Raw genomic sequence first — 20472 nt, 5'->3', positions numbered from 1 at the left:
TGACGAAAACGTCGTCGTCGCGTTTAGCACCAGCTCTATAGCTTGGTTCCCACTAGAAAGTAACGCAAGGACGTAAACGCAACGCAAGCGTGTTGACCAATGACAAGCGAGAGTTCGAATAATCCATCGCTTGTGATTGGCCAACTCACTTACGTTACATTACGTACTTGCGCTGCGTTCTAGTGGGAACCAAGCATATACAGTATTTCATGACGCTCGTGTTTCTTTGCCGATATCAAATTAGTTCGACAAAAATGTGATGTGCCTAAATATGGCAGTAGTATGCTCAAATATGGTAGTGATATGACATCATCATGTCCATATATGGGCACATCACATTGTTTTGTTACATACAGTTTGTATAGTGTAGACCGCTTTAGTGAGGTTATATGTCAACACCGATACACTGTATATGTTGTTACAATCTCTGTACATTACTGGTAGTACCGTCAACAGAGATATTTGGTAGCCATTGACATAAAGCTGGCATTCAGATTAATGCTACAAAAGGTTTATATAACTATAAACATTTTAAACATAGAGTTACCCTTTAAATTAGTTGTTGCATAATAAACGTAACAACATTGTAGGATACCTACTTGTCAAAGATAACAAAAGGAAAATGAAGACAGATCTACAGAATTGCATCAACAGAACCATCTTTGTCCACGTTTTAGAGTTTGCCAATGATACGTAGTTAAAAGTAAAGACAGATTTTGATAATGATCGTCACCAGTTTGACGGAGTCAGTTATTACAGAAAATTACCTAACATGAATATTTCATGTTGTCTTAATTGTTATAAGCTTATTAGGCGCAGCACGTACCTACAATAAAAACATAACAAAATGTATACATTCTTATCGATTTATTGTTAATTGAATATATTTAGTGAGTAACAAAGGAACCAGTACTTAAAAACTAGGGAACTCTGAATGTTTACGTGTATAATAATAACTTATGCACACAAATTAGAGCCTAAGTGGTTTTTAGTTGTAATGGTTTTACTTTTTTTTTTTTTTTAAATTCAACAACAACATTTATTTAGACTATGTGACTAAAGTGCAGGTTTCAAGGTGTTACGGCAGTTTTAGTATTAGAAACTATTTTATAGACTATTGTGTGATAAACACGGTTGCCTTATAGATGTAATAATATTGATTAATTCTTATTATAAGAATAAATATACATGTATAATTTTGTGTTTTATTTTGGATCATAGAGAAGAGTGCACAACGAGGAGACAGAAGGAAGAAGTAGGCAACCTAATAGAAACTTTTTTATAATAAACATACATTATGATTAATTGAATTATTAATATTCTAAAATCTAATTAAAGTTTAACGAAGAATAATCCTTCCTTAAATCAACATTTTGTTTAAATTTAAAAATGTTGATCTTGAATTCAGAAGGTGCAAGTTGCAAATGGCTGACTCTCTACAAAATAGTCAGCATGTACGTCATCCACTAAAGCCTCACTAGAGGCACTTAGTCTACATTCACCAGTCACTGAACTGAAAGAGAAGAAATGACATCTGCCGTCATCCATACAATACTGAGAGCAGAAAGCAGAATTGAGGACCTTATACTGCTGAATCGTATTATCAGTTGCAACATGTTTCTGAGAAATATATTTCTTATGGACGATCACTCGATTCGATACTGAAAAGAGAGAAAACAGTAAGAGATTATAAACTGCAAATGTTGTTGTCTTATTGCGAAAGAAACTCGTATTTAATGGATAAAATAAATAAGATATTGTATCTCCATCGTTGAACCTACTTGGTCTTTTGCAAACATATGCAAATGAGGTGTCTGTGCAAGATTCCCAGTTCCACTCTGGCGATTGGTTGGCGTCAATAGCAGCACAACCGGCAGACGGTTCATTGGTTACGTCTTCAAAGTTAGTGAAACTCCTGTTCTTTCCATCAACCCACTCGATTAACGAATTCTCCTTCCTCAAACCTAACCATGTAGATTTCACGCCTACCAAACTCATGACGTTAAACAAAAAATCATTTTCTGTTGTTGAGTTGACGGTGACTAGATGACTTGCGTCCGATTCTGCGTCACACTTTGTACGCGCAGTCAACCAATCACTTGTCTCATTGACAACTTTGTAACAGGTACCATCCAGATAATACCCGTTATACCTTAGAGACATATCAACTGAAACAAAAAGATAAGTTATGCATAAATTAAAAGCTGTTAATCGAACATTTCTGAGCTCTGTTTTGGTTCAAAGTTAACGTCATATTTGTTCCACGTTGTCCTAGACCTTGATTGGGATTTTAGTACACTTTTTTTTGTACACTTACCTACATATGACTTATAGGCCTACTGTCTAAATAAATTGGAAATTGCATTTCTCACTTATCACAAAAAAAAAAAACACAGAACAGATATAAAAACATAGTATAAAAATATTATAGTATAAAAATATAGTACCTGTTACACCATACACGTAGATTTCATAAAGGTGAAAAGAGCAAAGAAACGAACAATCTTCTTCTTGAAGGGATAGAAATTTCCCAAAGTGTGCTGTCTTTATATCTATATTAGCTCCCCAAAAAACCGTATCACAGATTGTGTTTTCTCGTATGTTACTCGAACTTCCAATCCGGACTGTAACGGGAACTGTTAAAAATTGTACCGAATGATGATTGAACAGATAATAATAGTATAGTAGTCTTGACACGCATTAATATGTTTTTAGAATTTTATAGAATTCCTTCTTTTTATGAATTTTTAAGAAAATAGATAGCCTACATTGCCTGATGTGTGACTTACAGTGTTAGTAAAGTTTTTTTAAATTAATTTTTTAAATTTTCGTTAATCTACACGTATTAATTAATATGTAATAATGTAATTCAATAATAATATAAAAAGTTGTTCCATCGTCTTGTTCAAATGAACGGGTTCAAATCAATTTTATCATACAATATTATTATAAAATTCAAAACAACAGCATTAGCATTTTGGTTGATTTATATTCAAGCAAGAAGTTATAACTAAATAATTTGTGATCGGCTGTTAATCGGCAAATAATACAATTTCTCCAACTAAATGATTCATTTTGTATACGTAGGCCTAACTATATATCAAATAATTATATGGTTATATCAAAGAACTTATAACACAAGAATCTCCTGTTCGTCCGAAGCGCGTAACAATTTCGAAAGGCATTGTGGGATAGAATAGAGCTAATGGGTGGCGCCATTGTTAGCCATGGAGTAGGGCGCCCGCATCAAATTAGAAAGTCAAACTCATAGAGGGGATCTGCTAATACTCTAGGGTGGGGGGGGGGGGGCGCCCAGTTTGACCTTTTAACCCTATACTTCCGATACTGTGTTTTGAATGCAAATTGAAGAACAGGAGATTCTTGTGTTATAAGTTCTTTGGTTATATATACAGGATAATTAATGTCGTCAATTATTGTAGATGTCTTTAGATTGTATATCGATTCCAATATGCATACTTAGGATTATTTTTAAACAAAGACTTCTTATGTTACTATTAGAAGGACATACCACCTCCTTATATTATATTGATATACATTGATTCGTAATTACAGTTGTGAGAGCAAAACAATTAAACATTGTGAGAAATAACTAATATAATAATATTAGCAACTTACATGATAACAGATGAGTAATTATAGCAGATATTCTGACATAGGTGATAAAGACAAATTGGGAGAATTCTAAAACGATTGCCGGATCAACTTGATAATCTATAAATTAAAGTAACATAAATTGAATAAATAATTAAGCTCTTTATTAAATTGTCTTTATTATTATTATTATTATTATTGTTAGTGTTATTGTTATTATTATTATTAGGGGCCTATTATTATTATTATTATATCAGTGACGCGTTATCGAACAATTACCATAATATACTCTTTGTATACAGTCATGTAATATATTATAAAGCTTTGTCTACACTATCAAACTTATGTGACAAAAAAATGTGATGTGCCCATATATGGACATGATGATGTCATATCACTACCATCTTTGGGCATTTCACACTTTTGTGTCACATAAAGTTTGATAGTGCAAGGTTTTAGGCTTCGTCGTTTATACCTGTGTTTGCCAGTGTTAGCTCATTTCCGTCAATGGCGAATTCTGCGTCGGTTAGGCCTCCTACATTATTGTGATAATATATACGGACATTCGTCGAATTTAATAAGTCAATAGCGTCTGTGGAAAGAATATAACATACTGGTATAAAATAAATATATGACATGCTGTGTACAACGTCTTTTGTTTTCTCTTTTACTTGTTAAGCTCCGGTTCCCACTTGGATGATAAGCGCAAAGCAAGTACGCCTAGTAGTTTGATGATGACGTTATTATTGATGATTCCCATTGCGTTGTGATTGGTCAAATTACTTGCGTTGCTTGGTTCCCAATAGAGAGACGCAGTGCAAAGGACGTAGACGACGCAACGCACGCGAGAGTTGATCATAGCGACAGTAATCCATCACTTGTGTGTAGTCAAATCACTTGATTTTCTTGTGTTGCGTCTCTAGTGGGAAGATAATCAAGTAAATGCTTGGTTCCTACTAAAGCTTGGTTCCCACTAGAACGTAACGCAAGGACGTAAACGCAACGCAAGCGTTTTAACCAATGACAGCGAAGTTATAAACAGTTAGCAATCAAAAGCGAATGGAACCAAGCTTAAGTAGGACGCAACGACGTAAAGCGTGGTTCCCACTAGAACACAACGCAGCGTGACGTATCGACACATAGAGTGCTGTATTGTGTAATCACAAGTGGTAACCGACGACGCAATAGTGCTGCAAACATCGCAGGTTTGATTTCACGAGGCGGGGCAAACACAATTATTAGAAGGGCATTGCTTACGTTGCGTAGATTGCATTACGTTGCGTCGCTAGTGGGAACCACGTTTTATTGCTTAGCATTTGCGTTGCGCCCGTCTTAGGGTAATTGCTTCAGCAAAGATATTTACTTAAGCTTGGTTCTCACTAGCGACGCAACATAACGCAACCTACGCAACGTAAGAAAACGCCTTTCCCATAATTGTGTTTGCCTGCGTGAAATCAAACCTGCCATGTTTACAGCACTGTGCGTCGATACGTCGTTGCGTTGCGTCCTAGAGTGAATGATAAAAGTAAATGCAGTATTATACTTACTTGTCGTATTCCAAGATACCAAAAGTAAAAAGAAGAAAAACTTGCAAGTCAGTATCATCAAAACCATATTTTTGTTCACGTTTTACAGTTTTCTTATACTTTTGAACAAGATCTCAAAAAGTAACCGTTTATCGGATGTTTTTTGGATAAATGATCAACAATAAGCGGAGCAGAGGCAATTATTCAAGAAAACAGTTATTCCTCTTTAAAGCGAGTTTGTATTCACTTTTTATAGCATGGTATACGTATTCACAACAAAGACTTGCAACGGTACTCAAAAGTTTTATGTAGAATAATTTATCGATTTGGGTTTATTGGTCTATTCTTTTCCTAAAGATGTTAAATATATTTAAAATAAATACAAAAATATTAATATGCACTGTTATCGATTGAATAAATGTATTACAATTGCTGATACGTTCCGCTTCAGGTTTTGGCGATTTTGGCTTTCCATACTGAACCCTGACATGTGTTTTTCCAGAAAGTTCTCGGCGCGCGGGTGGATATCAAGTTCTTTATAAAGGCTAGGCCTAGCCACACTTTCATACGAACTCCCAAGACTTCTAGCTTTAAACACTTTATAAACTACTATTATGGCTGATGAAAAAGCACAAGTAAGTGTGAAAACGGTAATTTATTTTTTGTGAAAAAGTGATGTTTTTTTCACTTTATAGACAAATAAAATGATGATCTTTTTTGTTGTGTGAATCCCCGTGTGTGCACACAGCGGCACAGACCGTTGTTTCCGCATCCGGCCATGTGTGTCGGAAATCAAAAGAATAGGCCTAGGCCCTAGACCTAGTCCAGATAGAAACCTAATTAGCCTAGCCTAGACCTACCTCAGTCTAATCATAAATCATCAATTAAATATAAAAATCAATATAACAGTTATGCTAGGTGAAAAATGAAGACATATACTAGGGGCCTATAGAAAATCATACAAAATTTTTGAAAAAAATATATGCTAGGCCTAGGCCTGCTGGGCTGGGCTAGGTACCTATCTAGGCTAGCTAGGGCTAGTTAGATCCTACTAGCTAGTAGGCCCAGGCCTATTTAAATATATCATTTAGGCTAAATTAGGCCAGTAGTAGTACTAGCCTACTTTGGTCACCAATTTTTTTCTCTACTACTTGAGTACTACTACTTCAATCTGATAAAGGTTAGGCTAGAATAATTAAATTTATTTAGATTAAATAATAAAAAATGTAATTGGTAATTTTGATTGATTTTTTTTTGTGACAGGCAGTAAAGTTAAAGAATGAGGGAAATGAAGCACAAAAGGAAGGACGTTTTAAAGATGCCATTACCAGCTATACAGAAGCCATTAAATTAGACCCTAGCAACCACGTCCTTTATAGTAATCGTTCTGCTGCCTATGCCAACATTAAACAATACGAGAAAGCATTGACAGATGCTGAAATGACAATCAAAGTAAAACCAGACTGGTCAAAGGTCAGGTGTCTTTTTATATAGTAGAACTATATATAATTAAAGGGACGCCTTTGGGACACTACAACGTTTGTTTCATTTGTTTAACCTGAAATTGTCCCCTTAGTGTATCTCCCAGTAAAGACGTTCTACTGTAGTCTAGTACACAGTGGATCAACTCAGACTGTCTTATGAAAAAAAGAGTAAAATTTGTGTGTTGACATTATTACACAGTAAAATAATAATTTGTGTATATGTTTTATAGGGTTATTCAAGAAAAGCAACGGCACTGCAATTTTTAAAACGTTACGAAGATGCAAAAGCTGTTTATACTGAAGGCCTGAAAGTTGATCCAGCCAGTGATGCATTTAAAAAAGGTCTTGAAGACTGTGATAAAGAACTAGCAGGTATTAAAATAATCTCAATATCAGTTCCACATGTTTCATATCATTTACTTAAGCTCTGTCTACAAATCACTATCAAACTAGTTTGACAAAAAAATGTGATGTGCCCAAATATGGTAATGATATGCCTAAAATTGGTAGTGCTATGACATCATCATGTCCATATATGGGCACATCACATAAAGTTTGATAGTGTAGACAGAGCTTTACAAACTCTGACAATCTTAAAAACAATGTATTATAAACAAAAGAATAAGCAAAGAAATTGATGATGATAAGTATCTCTATTGTTTTTTAGACAAATGATTTAAAAAAAATTTGGCAAACTAATTTGATAGTGTAGACAGAGCTTTAAACAATGTTATCATTTTTTTTTTCATAGCTGCAGCTGGAGCTCGATCAATGACAAATCCGTTTGGAATGCCAGGGATTGAACAGAAACTGTTGGCTAATCCCGAGACAAGAGAATGGATGAAGGATCCAGAATATTTAATGTTACTGAAATCGCTCAAAAGTGATCCCAATGCAATCGGCATGTAAGAGCTTGTTTCTTTCAACATTCCATGTCAAGTTTAAAGCTCTGTCTACAGTATCAAACTTTATGTGGACATGATGTGTCATACCATATTTGGGCACATCACACTTTTTTTGTCAAACTAGTTTTATAGTGTAGACAGACAGAGCTTGTATATTTTTTATCTGAAAGTATTTTTTTTGCCTGGCCATAATATTTATATGCCTTACACATGAAAATGATGAAAATGAAGAAAAGCCCTCTAAAGCAAATCCTAGCTATCCGATATCTCCTTCTCTGACTTGAAAAAAGTGGCCAGTTTCTTTACATTGTTTTGCTCAAATATGGTAGTGATATGACATCATCATGTCCATATATGGGCACATTACATTTTGTTGTCACATAAAGTTGATAGTGTAGACAGAGCACAAATTTACTTATATTTTTTTAAAATTTGATATATTTTTAGGAAGTTACAAGATCCTCGAGTTATGAAAACACTGAGTGTTCTACTTGGAGTTGATTTGAAGCTCGGAACTGACGCTGATATGGAAAATGACCCCAGGTCATCGGCACCAACGCCACAAAAAGCGAAGGAACCAGAAAAGATGGAAACTGACGAAAAAGAAATGGATCCAAACAAAAAGAAGGTTAGTGTAATCGCTTATATTAGAATTTGTACTACTTAAGTCTTGTTTCCCACTAGGACACAACCCAAGGACATAAGTGCGACAACGCAATTAATGTGGCCAATCAGAAGTGATGGATTATCCAACCTGTTGCCTGTCATTGGTGAACTTGCTTGCATTGCAAAGAAATTGGCCAAAACAATAAGTTGAAGTAATTAGAAAACCGCTCAGAGGATTTACAGCATAGTTAGCTACACCTACCACGTGATCTAAAGCATCATGGATTAGCATACGCTACAAATATCTCCCGTCTAAACCCTCTCTAATGTTGTGTAATACAAAGTTGCAAAACCCAAAATCGGTCATTGCAGAAACAAAATTGTGATATACTTTTGAATTTTTTTGTACAAATCACAAAATGTTTTAAATTATTTACTTAAAGATCTATTGTCCCCCTGAAAAATAATTTTTTTTTTTTTTTTTTTGTTAAAAATAATTAATTTTTTGAAATAATAGTTATTCACTTTGACCAAAAACTGCTTCGAAAACAAATTATTTACCTGAAAAAAATGTAATTTAAAGCAAAAAATACCTAAATTGTCTGTCAGACAGTGAGTTTTTGGGTAAAATTAGCTGTTTATTTTGTCTTTTTATAAGTGAAATGATTTTTTTTACTTCATTAAAACTGCAAAATTAAAAGTCCGGTTTTATTAATCTTCATTTTTCATGTTTTTGGAGGACAATACATCTTTAATAGTTATGTGTAATTTTTTATATTTAATTTTTTTTTCAGGCTTTAGACCTAAAAACTGAAGGAAATGCTGCCTACAAGAAAAAAGAATTTGATGAGGCGATTGATTTATATTCAAAAGCTATTGAGTTAGATCCTGACGAGATGACGTATCTTACCAACAGAGCTGGTATGTCGCCCTCATTTCTTTTTGATCTCTGTTCATTTTAATCATATAATTTAATCTCTTATAAAAAAATAAATAATAATTATATGAAATAAATGTCATTTTTCAGCGGTTCACTTTGAGAAGAAAGACTTTGACGCCTGTCGGACAGATTGTTTGAAGGCGGTGGAAGTGGGAAGAGAAAACAAAGCTCCGTTCAAAACAATTGCAAAGTAAAAATATTTTACTTTATTCTTAATTATTACTTATTGTATGTGACTATTTCATTTTAAAGGTTGATTATCATAAAATATTTAATTCACCAATTACATTAGAAATCAATGTTAAGCTCTGTCTACACTATCAAACTTATTATCATGGGCACATCACATTTTTTTGTGACATAAAGTCTGATAGTGTAGACAGCTTTAGTAACACGTTTTTGGCCACAACAAAAAATTATATAGGGGATTTGAACCCAAACCAATTACTAAGTAAGCACAGTAACTCATACACTGATGTATTGTTGTTATTTCTATTATAAGGGCGTTTGGACGGATAGGCAACACATACCTAAAAGAAAAAAATTACACGGAAGCATTGGTATACTTCAAGAAATCATTAACAGAACACAGAAGCGATGATATACTAAAGAAGAAACAAGAGGTACGTAAAAAGTTTAACTTTTAAGTAGACAATTAACATATTGAGTACTTTGAAAAAAAAAATTTTTAAATTCCTATCTAAAAATTATGAGATCGGATTAATGTTTAAAATGTCTTTCTGCCGTTTCCAAACATGTGAATATTATTCTCTAATGGTATTGTGTTTTAGTGTGAAAAGATTTTGAAGGATCAAGAAAGGAAGGCTTACATTAGCCCAGAATTGTCATTAGAAGCGAAAAACAAGGGAAATGACTTCTACCAGAAAGGTAAGTTATCTAAGACAGGGGTATTCTTTTGCCCTATTTATTTATTTTTAGCTGCATTATGGGAGTATGTTTCCATACGTGTTTGATCCCAAAAAATGACTGGGGTAATAATGTTTAGCGCTTAGAGGTTTCACAACATTAGGCTCTATATAAATCCAGGATATTATTATTATTATTATTTATATATTTATTGCCTAATGATGTATATACTATTGAGTTTATTGGCTTCATGACTGATGTATGTTAAATCATTAATATCTATTCTCAACTATGCTTTCTTATATTTCAGCGGACTTTCCAAGCGCCCTCAAGTGTTACGATGAAGCTATTAAGCGTAATCCCGAAGACGCTAAGATATACAGTAACCGAGCGGCAGCTTACAACAAACTGCTAGAATTTAACCGCGCTGTTAAAGACGCCAATGAATGTATACGTCTTGATCCAACGTTCAGTAAGTCTTGTGTTTGTCATGACTAAGTATTAAGTTCTGTCTACACTATCAAACTAGTTTTACAAAAAAAGTGTGATCTGCCCAAATATGGCGGTGATATGGCCAAATATAGTAGTGATATGACATCATCATGTCCATATATGGGCACTTCACACTTTTTTGTCACATAAAGTTTGATAGTGTAGACAGAGCTTAAAAAAACTAAACAAAAGAGTGTACAGTACTGTACTTAGAAATGTATTGTCCCCAAAACATGAAAAATGAAGATTGATAAAATCAGACTTTGAATAGGCCATTTTTCAGTTTTTATAAAGTCAATCACTTCTGTAGAAAAAAAAACCCAACAAATTATTTCACTTATAAAAAGTCAAAAGAAACTGTTAATTTTAACAAAAAAACCTTTTTTTTGCTTTAAAATTACATCTTTTTATCAATCCAGTTTTTGGTCAAAGTGATTAACTGTTATGTGACATTAAAATGGCATATTCAACAAAAAATGTTTTAACAATTATTTTTTTAGGGGAACAATATATCTTTAACCTTCTACTTACTAGATTTACTATCCCTGAATGCTGCCCTCTACATGACTAGGGGATTTCCCTATTGGTGATATAACTACTAAAAATAGTGGTCAAAATAACCAAGAAAAGGAAACAATTTGTTCAATGTCCCAGTCACATATACAATAGTATTCTTGATCTGTATTTTGTTTAACATTATATAAACAGGACAAAATGAAATGAATTAGAAATTATTTTTGCCAATAATGAATAACAATGGAGATGTTTTTATTTTTTGTATTTATAGTAAAAGGCTACATTCATAAAGGTAGAAACTTGATGGCAATGAAACAATGGGCGCAAGCACAGTCTGCACTGCAGAAGGCATTGGATATTGATAGTAGTAATCAGGTATGCTATAACAGTACAGATACTTAGATCGCCATAATCCTCAACTTTGTCCTGGGGTCTCCATGATTGTCCAGCAGTTAACCAAGATTATCCGGGAGTTTCTAAAATGTCAGTGGAACGTCCAAAATTTCCCATTTCTCCAGGCTAATATAAAAATGTGTAGATAGAGCCCCCCCCCCCCCCCTTATTTGATTCACTGGTATTGGTTCAGGTAACCGTCTACATAGAGACATCTGGTGGCCATTGACATAAAGTTAGATTAATGCTACGTTTGAGTGTACACAATATTTTGTTTTGGTTTTTTGAAAGGGATAACTATTTTTTATAATTCAATTTCTTTGTTTATTTTATTTTTAGGAAACAATGAATATGTTAATAACTTGTAGACAGGAGATAAATAAGGATCCAGAAGAAGTAAAGAAAAGAGCGATGGCTGACCCTGAGGTGCAAGCGATAATGAGTGACCCAGCAATGAGGATGATACTTGAACAAATGTCTCAAAATCCAGCTGCTATGAGAAAGTAAGTTTGTAAAGCTCTGTCTACGGTATCAAACTTTATGTGACAACAATGTGATGTGCCCATATATAGACATGATGATAATCACTAATATATTTAGGCGTATCACTACCATATTTGAGCACCACTACCATTAAAACCCTTTACTGTCCATGTGAACACAATCAATACATTACACATAGATGAATTGCCTCACCACTACCATTAAAACCCTTTACTGTCCATGTGAACACAATCAATACATTACACATAGATGAATTGCCTCACCACTACCATTAAAACCCTTTACTGTCCATGTGAACACAATCAATACATTACACATAGATGAATTGCCTCACCACTACCATTAAAACCCTTTACTGTCCATGTGAACACAATCAATACATTACACATAGATGAATTGCCTCACCACTACCATTAAAACCCTTTACTGTCCATGTGAACACAATCAATACATTACAAATACTATTTGTTTTTAGATGATTTTATTTACAAATGTTCTGCATCACATATGGTATAATTTATCAAATCATTTATTTCTATATGATAAAAGTTAAAATCTGTTACCTAAAGCGTGGTTCCCACTAGCGACGCAACGCAAGGACGCAACGCAACGCAAGTGAATTGACCAATCACAAGCGATGGCTTATTCGCTTGTGATTGCTAACTGTCTATAACTTCACTTGTCATTGGTTAAAACGCTTGCGTTGCGTTTACGTCCTTGCGTTACGTTCTAGTGGGAACCAAGCTTTAAAGTTAAAAATCTTGTTACAAAAATGAATTCATTTTAAAATTATTTTTGCAGTCATATGAGTAACCCTGATATTGCAAAGAAGTTGTATGTACTACAAGATGCTGGCATCATTCAGTTCCGCTGATGACCTTTACTGCGATCATAGAGGGCGTGCTACTCTTTGATGCAATACTCTGCTGACAACAAACAATATTATCAAAGAACTCACTGCTCATAACAAGACCAACATTTGTTTTTGCTGCAAGATCTCCGCATAAATATAAAACATTCTAATATTTACAAAAAGCATCATTTTGTTGCGAAGCTATCACAGCGACTATTAGTTTGTAAGCATGCTCAGATTATTGTCACGTTGCTTTGATGTTATATTCTCAAAAATCCCTATTATGTGATTCAAAATTCCATCTCAAAATGTTTTTTATATTGAAATATTTGTCATGTAGTTAAAACATCAAACAGTTAATGATATTAACATTTATGTCAAACATGAATAAAAATATATTATATTTACACAGTAGATTTTAAAGACCATCAAAACCTCATTTCCATAAAATAAAAAAAATAGAAATATAAAGGGATTAAAATTATTGATTGTAAATAGTAACAAAATAGATAATTACTGCAAGAAATGACATAACGTATTACATAACATGTGATGTTTTTTAATAAGTTAGTGATACTTAAGTCTAAACGTTCCTAAGATCAGCAAACACAAAAATAAGAAATGAGGAATTTTATAATTAAAACTAAATATGATATAATTCAGAAGAAAGTATGTACAAATTTGTGTACCCCTTTAGTGAAAAAACCCGTAAATATTACTGCATTAATTATATGTAGTTTACTGCAGTACCAATTGTACAAGTTTTGTGAAATGAAGGGTAATAATACAGACGTAGTGTAAAAGGTACTGCAGTCACTGTTGAATTTACTGCAGTAGAATAATGTATACACAGTTTTGTATTCTGGTGCATTATACAATGTAAACAGCAGGGATTATTATACATTGCTCATCAAGTCCAAAACTTTGTGTTGTCTTATTAAGTCTTACTGTCTTCAATATAATAAATTAATTGTAAAATGCAACAAAAAAGGAAAATTTGGATCAGTGCCAAGCGTTTCAATGTGGATGTTTCCATTGTATTATTGCCAGAGTTTCAGAACTTCCATAATGAATACTTAACCACTTGGTTGGGCGCTACCAAACGACGTACACGCAACGCATGAATGGTTGACCAATCACAAGCAACACTTCGTTTGATCCATTGCGTCGTGATTGGTAAAATTACTTTAGATGCGCCTACGACGTCCTAGTGTGAACCAAGCCGCATTACGCTGCGTCCAAGTAACTTAGTGAAAATCGATTATAGCGGAGAACTGTAGAAACACTGATACATTTAACTCCTGCGATACAGTAGGCCTATATCTTTTAAGTGCGTAGTTCCAATAATGATTATTAAATAGATAATCAGTTTCTATCCTGAACTGTGTCTACATATCTGTAAATGACAATTTGATTGTTTTATGCAATTGTTCGTTATTCTGAATTAGTTTCTTCAATACCGAATTTAGGAAAATCAGTATACGCCACACTACCGCCAACTTCTTGAATCGGAGGCTCATTAACGATACATTCTGCATTTGTTTCTTCTATGCTGAGTGTAAGAAAATCGGTAAACACGACAGTACCGTTTTGGCCAACCTCCTGGGTCGGAGTACTATTGATGACATGTTCGGCATTTGTTTCTTCTATCCCGAATTTAAGAGAATCGGTAGACACGACAGTACCGTTTTCGCCAACTTCCTGGATCGGAGTATTAATGACATGTTCGGCATTTGTTTCTTCTATGCCGAATTTAAGAAAATCAGTAAACACGATAGTACCGTTTTCACCAACCTCCTGGATCGGAGTATTAATGACATGTTCGGCATTTGTTTCTTCTATGCCGAATTTAAGAGAATCGGTAGCGTTTTCGCCAACCTCCTGGATCGGATGCCTATTCAAGATACCACTGTTTTCAACCAAGGCAATTGGTGGACTTGTTTCAACGTGATGTCGATCAGTATCATCGACAGAACCACTGGTTTCTTGGATGGGTATCCGAAAAGTACAGGCTGGACCACTACAAATTTCAGGGATTCTGAATTGTGTATTTTCAAATTCATTATTTTCTTCTTTATCGGCATTCATAGCTGCACAAGTAAAACAATTTCCTTTATTTTAACTTTAATTTTTTTTTAATGTTTAAGACGACAAACATGTTAAATAGATAATATGTATGTACTATTGAAGTCGAATTCTAAAACCGAAACCGTCTGCTACTGGCCTAGGTTATTTGGAATAAATCCTAATAATTAAGATCGCGGCAAAAAATAAATAAATAAATAAATAAAAGCTAAAATGATAAAACTTACCTTTAAATATACAGTACAGGATAAAGCAAGTAAAATATCAATAGGTATATACTGGCCTACTTTGAGAAAAGGACAGCCATGATACTGAAGTTATATCAAATATTTAATTGAAAATAAAATATTGAGATCCATCTGTAACGTTGGTACACTGTTTATTGGAAGCAACCATTTTCTGATTAGGTAAACGGAATAACGGAATTATTTCTTTTTAATAATATATTGAAAGGAATATTAGAATATTTTATAGATTAAGAAATTATTTGGCAAATAAAGTTGTTTTTTTTTTAATATGAATTCATTCAAAACCATTACATTTTTTAAAAAGTCATCGGACATTTTACTATTTTACCTACACTATTTACCTAACCTCCATGATCTATCTATGCCTCGTTTTCACTACAGATCGCTACTGCCGGAAAAGCGTAACTGATTTGTGTTGCATAAAAATCCTTCAGTTTTGCAAGTAAGTTTGTTGTAAAGTTGGTACACTGTTTATTGGAAGCAACCATTTTCTGATTAGGTAAACGGAATAACGGAATTATTTCTTTTTAATAATATATTGAAAGGAATATTAGAATATTTTATAGATTAAGAAATTATTTGGCAAATAAAGTTGTTTTTTTTTAATATGAATTCATTCAAAACCATAACAATAAGTTGTTTAATTAACAATGCAGAAAAGGAAACAGCGTAGAGTATGATAGCATTTGTTATCCCATGATGTCAGCAAACTGAATGAGTGAGGCGGCTAAATTGTCAAAATCACATCATCGCGTATTGTCCCTCTGAAAAATATTGTTTACATTTTTTTTGTTGAATAATGCCATTTTCACATAATATAGTTATTCACTGTGACCAAAAATTGGATCTAAACAAAATTTATTTACCTAAAAAAGTAATTTGAAGCAAGAAATGGTTAAATTGGCTGCCATACAATGTATTTTTGGTTGAATTTAACCATATTATTATGTTATTTTATAGGTAACAATTTTTTTTTCGCTTTTTTTTTCTACGGAAGTAATTAACTTTGTTAAAATTACAAAATAACCTAATTAAAGTCTCATTTAATTAATCTTCATTTTTCATGTTTTTGGGGGACAATACATCTTTAAATCTTTAGCATTTTGAGTATTAGTTATAGTAATCTTTATTTGTCTATAAAACAGCTGAAACATGTTTCAATACAATAGAATATGCAAATCGTTTCATTAAATTAATATAATGATAAATAATAAATTGTTTAATATATTGAACATTATAAATATTAAAACACCTTTAATTATTAACCAAAATTGATTTTATTATTAATAATTATTTGTTACAAAATAAAAAAAATACAAGATACATTTATAAAAAATAAATAAACAAAGTCATTCTTCTCTATCAATTTTCTCATTCTTGAACTTTATGATCAATTATCTTTTCAACCATGTAATTGTATGAAATCCTGAACAAGTGTATCAGTAATTCTTTTGTGTACTCAAGTCTAGATATCTGACTATCATTGTATCAGTGCCAATAGGCATGTCAGTCTACGCATGAACAGCCATTATTATTATATGTTTACAGTAATAAATAGGTTATTTATATTAATAATGACTTCCATAGATATTCAACGTATTTTTGAGCTGTATGAGAATTATGGTGATTCTGAGTATATAGGTGAAGCTGTATCACAGAAACAACATATGATACAATGTGCTATGTTGGCTGAAAAGGAAGGATATCCCAAACAGGTCGGTTATTATGAGCAGGGAGTTGACAACTCCCTGTTATGAGTGCGTGTTTAATTGCGTTATGGATTACTCAATATTATTTCTGGTTGATTAAGGACTTTGGTAGGCCTAAGTAACGCATGGCTGGGCAAGCTAAACATTACCAATTTTACTGATCGGTGAGACTGCTATTTGTCAATTAAAAACATTCTTCATTTTTCTAAAATGTCAACGTCAGCATGCATTAACTCCGTTTAAGAATGTTTGGAAAAACAAATCGACATTTTATGTTAGGGTTTTAAGTCTATCTCATTCACTAAAGTATTGGCGAAATCGATGTTTTGTGGCTTTTCCGCTTTTTTCGAAACAACTATTACCTTGCGACATCAAAGAATGGAGCTATAAATAACTTTTACCTTGCGACATCAAAGCATGGAGCTATAATTAAATGTATAGCTCCATGATAATAATAATATACCACATTTATATAGCGCCCTTTTCATGAAAAAAGCATGCAGAGACGCTTTACACAGATACATAAAAATTTATTATCTCAATTTTTTTAGATCGTACTGGGTGCTTTATTTCACGACATAGGCCATCTAGTCGGCATGGCCCAAGGATTGGAAGGAATGGTTACGACAGAAGGGGTGAAACTGGGAATCGTTAACCATGAGACCGTTGGAGAAACGTTTTTGTTAGATCTGGGGATTCCCCAAGAAATTGCAGCCTTCGTTCGAGGTCACGTGGATGCTAAACGCTACCTCGTATATAAAGATAAATCATATTATGAAGGTAATAGGCATATACTAATATTTTTATTCTGAAAATAAGAGATTTAGATGAAAGATTTCGCTTTAAAAATTGTACAGTATTAAGACTTATTTTATTGTTTTTTTATGACATTTATCTTATAGGTCTGAGCAGGTCTTCTAAACAAACATTGACACATCAAGGCGGTCCCATGATCGAAGAAGAAGCAAAACAGTTTGAGAAATCACCGTACTTTGATGCAATACTACGCATGCGTCGATGGGATGAGCTAGCAAAGGATCCGAATGCACACACAGAACCATTGGATAAATATAAACAACTCTGTCAGAGTTATTTAGAGCAAAGAAATACGGAAATATCTCGTATATAAGACAGGTGTAGAAAAATACTTTATACAAAAAGTAAATACTTTTAATAACTTTTAATTACATGCCGTCCAGAAAACCTAAGTAGCCCTGGATTTTTCCCAGCCTCCATGTGAAAATTACTTAAATCCTGATTCATTTTTAAACAATTTGGTGACGTTTATGTTGTTTGAATGGAAAATGTTTTAAACGGCGAGAATTTTGAATTATGATGCATACACATATTTCATTACTGTGGGAGCATACTTTTATTATACACAGCATTGATACAAACATTACATCTTATATACAATATATACAGTATACTGTAGCTTTAGATTCAAGAAACCCACTCTGAAATCTTTGTGTAATACAGTTTAACCATGGAACTATAAATTAATGTATAGTCACACAAGTCACAAATCAGTTTATTTGATCCAAAAGAAAAAAAAAAAAAATACAAAGCAAAAAATATACAAAAGGACCAGGGAGACTTCCATTAAGGCCAAAAGCCGCAAGCATGGAAGCCACCCGAACATTTTAAATAATATATAATTCTCATATACATAATATAATTAAAAAATTATAGGTCCATGCTTTAATCCTATCTGCTTGTCTGTCATAAGAATGGATTGTAGGCCTCTCCATTTTGTTAATTAATCTTCAATTCTTAGTTTTTACACTTCCAAGTTCAAGGTGGCATAGCTGTTTCTTTATAAAATGTTGGTAATATGTATAATTAACATGTTCTGTGTCTTTTTGATGTGTTTCTAGAAAGCCTTTATATCAAGGTAACTTATTTTCTTATAACAAATGCTTCATGCTTCACTCCATCTATCACTTTTTCATTTTTAAAATCAGCTTTTGTTATCACTGAATTCTTGCTGCCCTTTTCTTTCAGCCATATTTTCCTGTTAATAAAATAAACAAATAGTTTAATACATTTATTAAATAATGTGCTGTATATGATTGTTAGAATTATTAATATTTTAAGAGCCTACATTAAATAAATTAAATATTAAACAAACTTTACAACAAACCTACATTTCATTAACTTGTTCTTTATACCCTTGTACTTGTCCTTCTACTGTACCATGTCTGGTATTCCTCACCCAACCAACAAGTCCATGTTTTTGCGCTGTTCTTCTTGTGTTCTATATATTATTAAGAGAAGAAAATCACCATAGCATAGGGCACTCCACTACATTAAACTAGGCTACTCCAACTTCAAGTTACATTTTACAGTAATTTAAACTAACCAGATCTGATCATTTTGTCTGTAGGAATAAAAATATATTATTAACAAACAACTTTCTTTAAAATATTAATAAATGTCTAGGCTGGACGGACGGATAGGTTAGCAGAGGGATGGACATGTCGACAGCAGGGGGAGAGAGAGCGGCTATTAAGGTTACACTGCCACTATATACAATACACGGTTTCGATCCAAGTCGGCCCTAAACCGTCTCGGCCAAAGTCAAGTCGGCCCCAAGTCAAGTCGGCCTCAAGTCAACTCGGCCTCAAGTCAACTCGGCCTCAAGTCAACTCGGCCTCACGTCAACTCGGCCAAAAAATAATCGATCAACTCGGCCCCGTTAAAGTATGGAACGCAAAAAGTGCAAATGAAGGGGATTGATAAAATAATATTTCTTCTTTTTTTTTAACTATGAATAATTCTGACTTTTAATGAATTTTTTATTATTATTTAGATAATAATATATTATCAAAAAAAATAGGAATGATCTCACCAACTTTCCTTTAATTATTTACGTTTAATAAAATTTCGTAGCTGAGCCTCCCTGCGCGTTTGACAGCTTTTTCGATATCTACAACTGCTACGTGTTTTCGCTGACCGGGGGATTCCCATTTTTAAAAAACGCAAATCATGCACAAAAACGATGTACGATCATTTTTTCTATGGCCAAATGGTGGAACGTAGGCCTCCGTCTTCGATTTCCTAAAATACGGTACCTGCACGTGTTTTTTTGTAACACGCGGGTACTTCTTCTATTCATATCGGCAATGAGTTCATTTTTTTATATATTATATTTTTTATTTCTTCATTTTTTTTAAAACGTGGATAGTAAGAATCGTAATAATATTAAGCACTTTTTGCGTTCCATACTTTATTGTGGCCGAGTTGACCAATTAGTTTTTGGCCAAGTTGACGTGAGGCCGAGTTGACTTGAGGCCGAGTTGACGTGGGGCCGAGACGGTTTGGGGCCGACTTGCACCTGCACCACCCCAATACACACACTATACTATTACACTAGGCCTAGGCCCTGCCTAGGTGGTCTCTAGGTTGTTTGATGGCTAGCTAGTTGCAACTGTCAATTTTCTTGCAAGACTAAAGTTACCTTTCGAAAAAATACACCCTGAACTTTACCATGAATTTCAAAATTTACAGATACATATGCTTTTTGATCAGAAGATGCCATTCGAAGTCCCAAAATGTCAATGTTGTTGACAAACATTCGCGAATTAAGCGACCGAAAATAAAATTTAGTAAACATTTTCGACCTTTAGCCCTTGACATGGGTAATCTTATTTTTTTCAAATGGGGAAATGTGTATCTAGCGGTAAATGTTTTTCTTTTTTTAAATCACCTTGAGATATCGCTTTAAATTAA

The 20472-nt window shown here is 33.4% G+C and overlaps 4 protein-coding genes across 4 annotated transcripts; 2 read left to right on the top strand and 2 right to left on the bottom strand.

Annotated features, from left to right (window-relative positions):
• Positions 1–1013: 1013 nt before the first annotated feature.
• LOC140060892 (uncharacterized) lies at positions 1014–5079 on the bottom strand. The gene is made up of 6 exons (XM_072107253.1): positions 5073–5079; positions 4088–4204; positions 3637–3732; positions 2448–2636; positions 1782–2168; positions 1014–1661 (listed from the first exon to the last, which is right to left on the bottom strand). The coding sequence occupies exons 1-6, from the start codon at positions 5077–5079 to the stop codon at positions 1405–1407; spliced, it is 1053 nt and encodes a 350-aa protein (XP_071963354.1). The 3' UTR covers positions 1014–1404.
• Positions 5080–5663: 584 nt separating this feature from the next.
• LOC140060463 (stress-induced-phosphoprotein 1-like) lies at positions 5664–13620 on the top strand. The gene is made up of 13 exons (XM_072106688.1): positions 5664–5773; positions 6402–6611; positions 6853–6994; positions 7374–7527; positions 7975–8155; positions 8928–9054; positions 9161–9263; positions 9576–9696; positions 9865–9961; positions 10251–10412; positions 11220–11323; positions 11681–11844; positions 12647–13620. The coding sequence occupies exons 1-13, from the start codon at positions 5753–5755 to the stop codon at positions 12717–12719; spliced, it is 1659 nt and encodes a 552-aa protein (XP_071962789.1). The 5' UTR covers positions 5664–5752; the 3' UTR covers positions 12720–13620.
• A 2918-nt stretch (positions 13621–16538) lies between these two features.
• On the top strand, positions 16539–18145 carry LOC140060162 (2-amino-1-hydroxyethylphosphonate dioxygenase (glycine-forming)-like). Its single transcript, XM_072106258.1, has 3 exons — positions 16539–16746; positions 17292–17520; positions 17643–18145. Exons 1-3 carry the CDS (start codon positions 16549–16551, stop codon positions 17867–17869), a joined length of 654 nt encoding a protein of 217 aa, XP_071962359.1. The 5' UTR covers positions 16539–16548; the 3' UTR covers positions 17870–18145.
• Positions 18146–18247: 102 nt separating this feature from the next.
• LOC140060163 (acylphosphatase-1-like) lies at positions 18248–20364 on the bottom strand. The gene is made up of 3 exons (XM_072106259.1): positions 20201–20364; positions 18888–18997; positions 18248–18754 (listed from the first exon to the last, which is right to left on the bottom strand). Exons 1-3 carry the CDS (start codon positions 20354–20356, stop codon positions 18640–18642), a joined length of 381 nt encoding a protein of 126 aa, XP_071962360.1. The 5' UTR covers positions 20357–20364; the 3' UTR covers positions 18248–18639.
• Positions 20365–20472: the final 108 nt, after the last annotated feature.

The sequence above is a fragment of the Antedon mediterranea genome, chromosome 10, assembly GCF_964355755.1.
Source record: "Antedon mediterranea chromosome 10, ecAntMedi1.1, whole genome shotgun sequence".
Classification (NCBI taxonomy): domain Eukaryota; kingdom Metazoa; phylum Echinodermata; class Crinoidea; order Comatulida; family Antedonidae; genus Antedon; species Antedon mediterranea.
The sequence above is the reverse complement of the archived record's forward strand: the minus strand, read 5'-3'. Positions and strand labels throughout refer to the sequence as shown.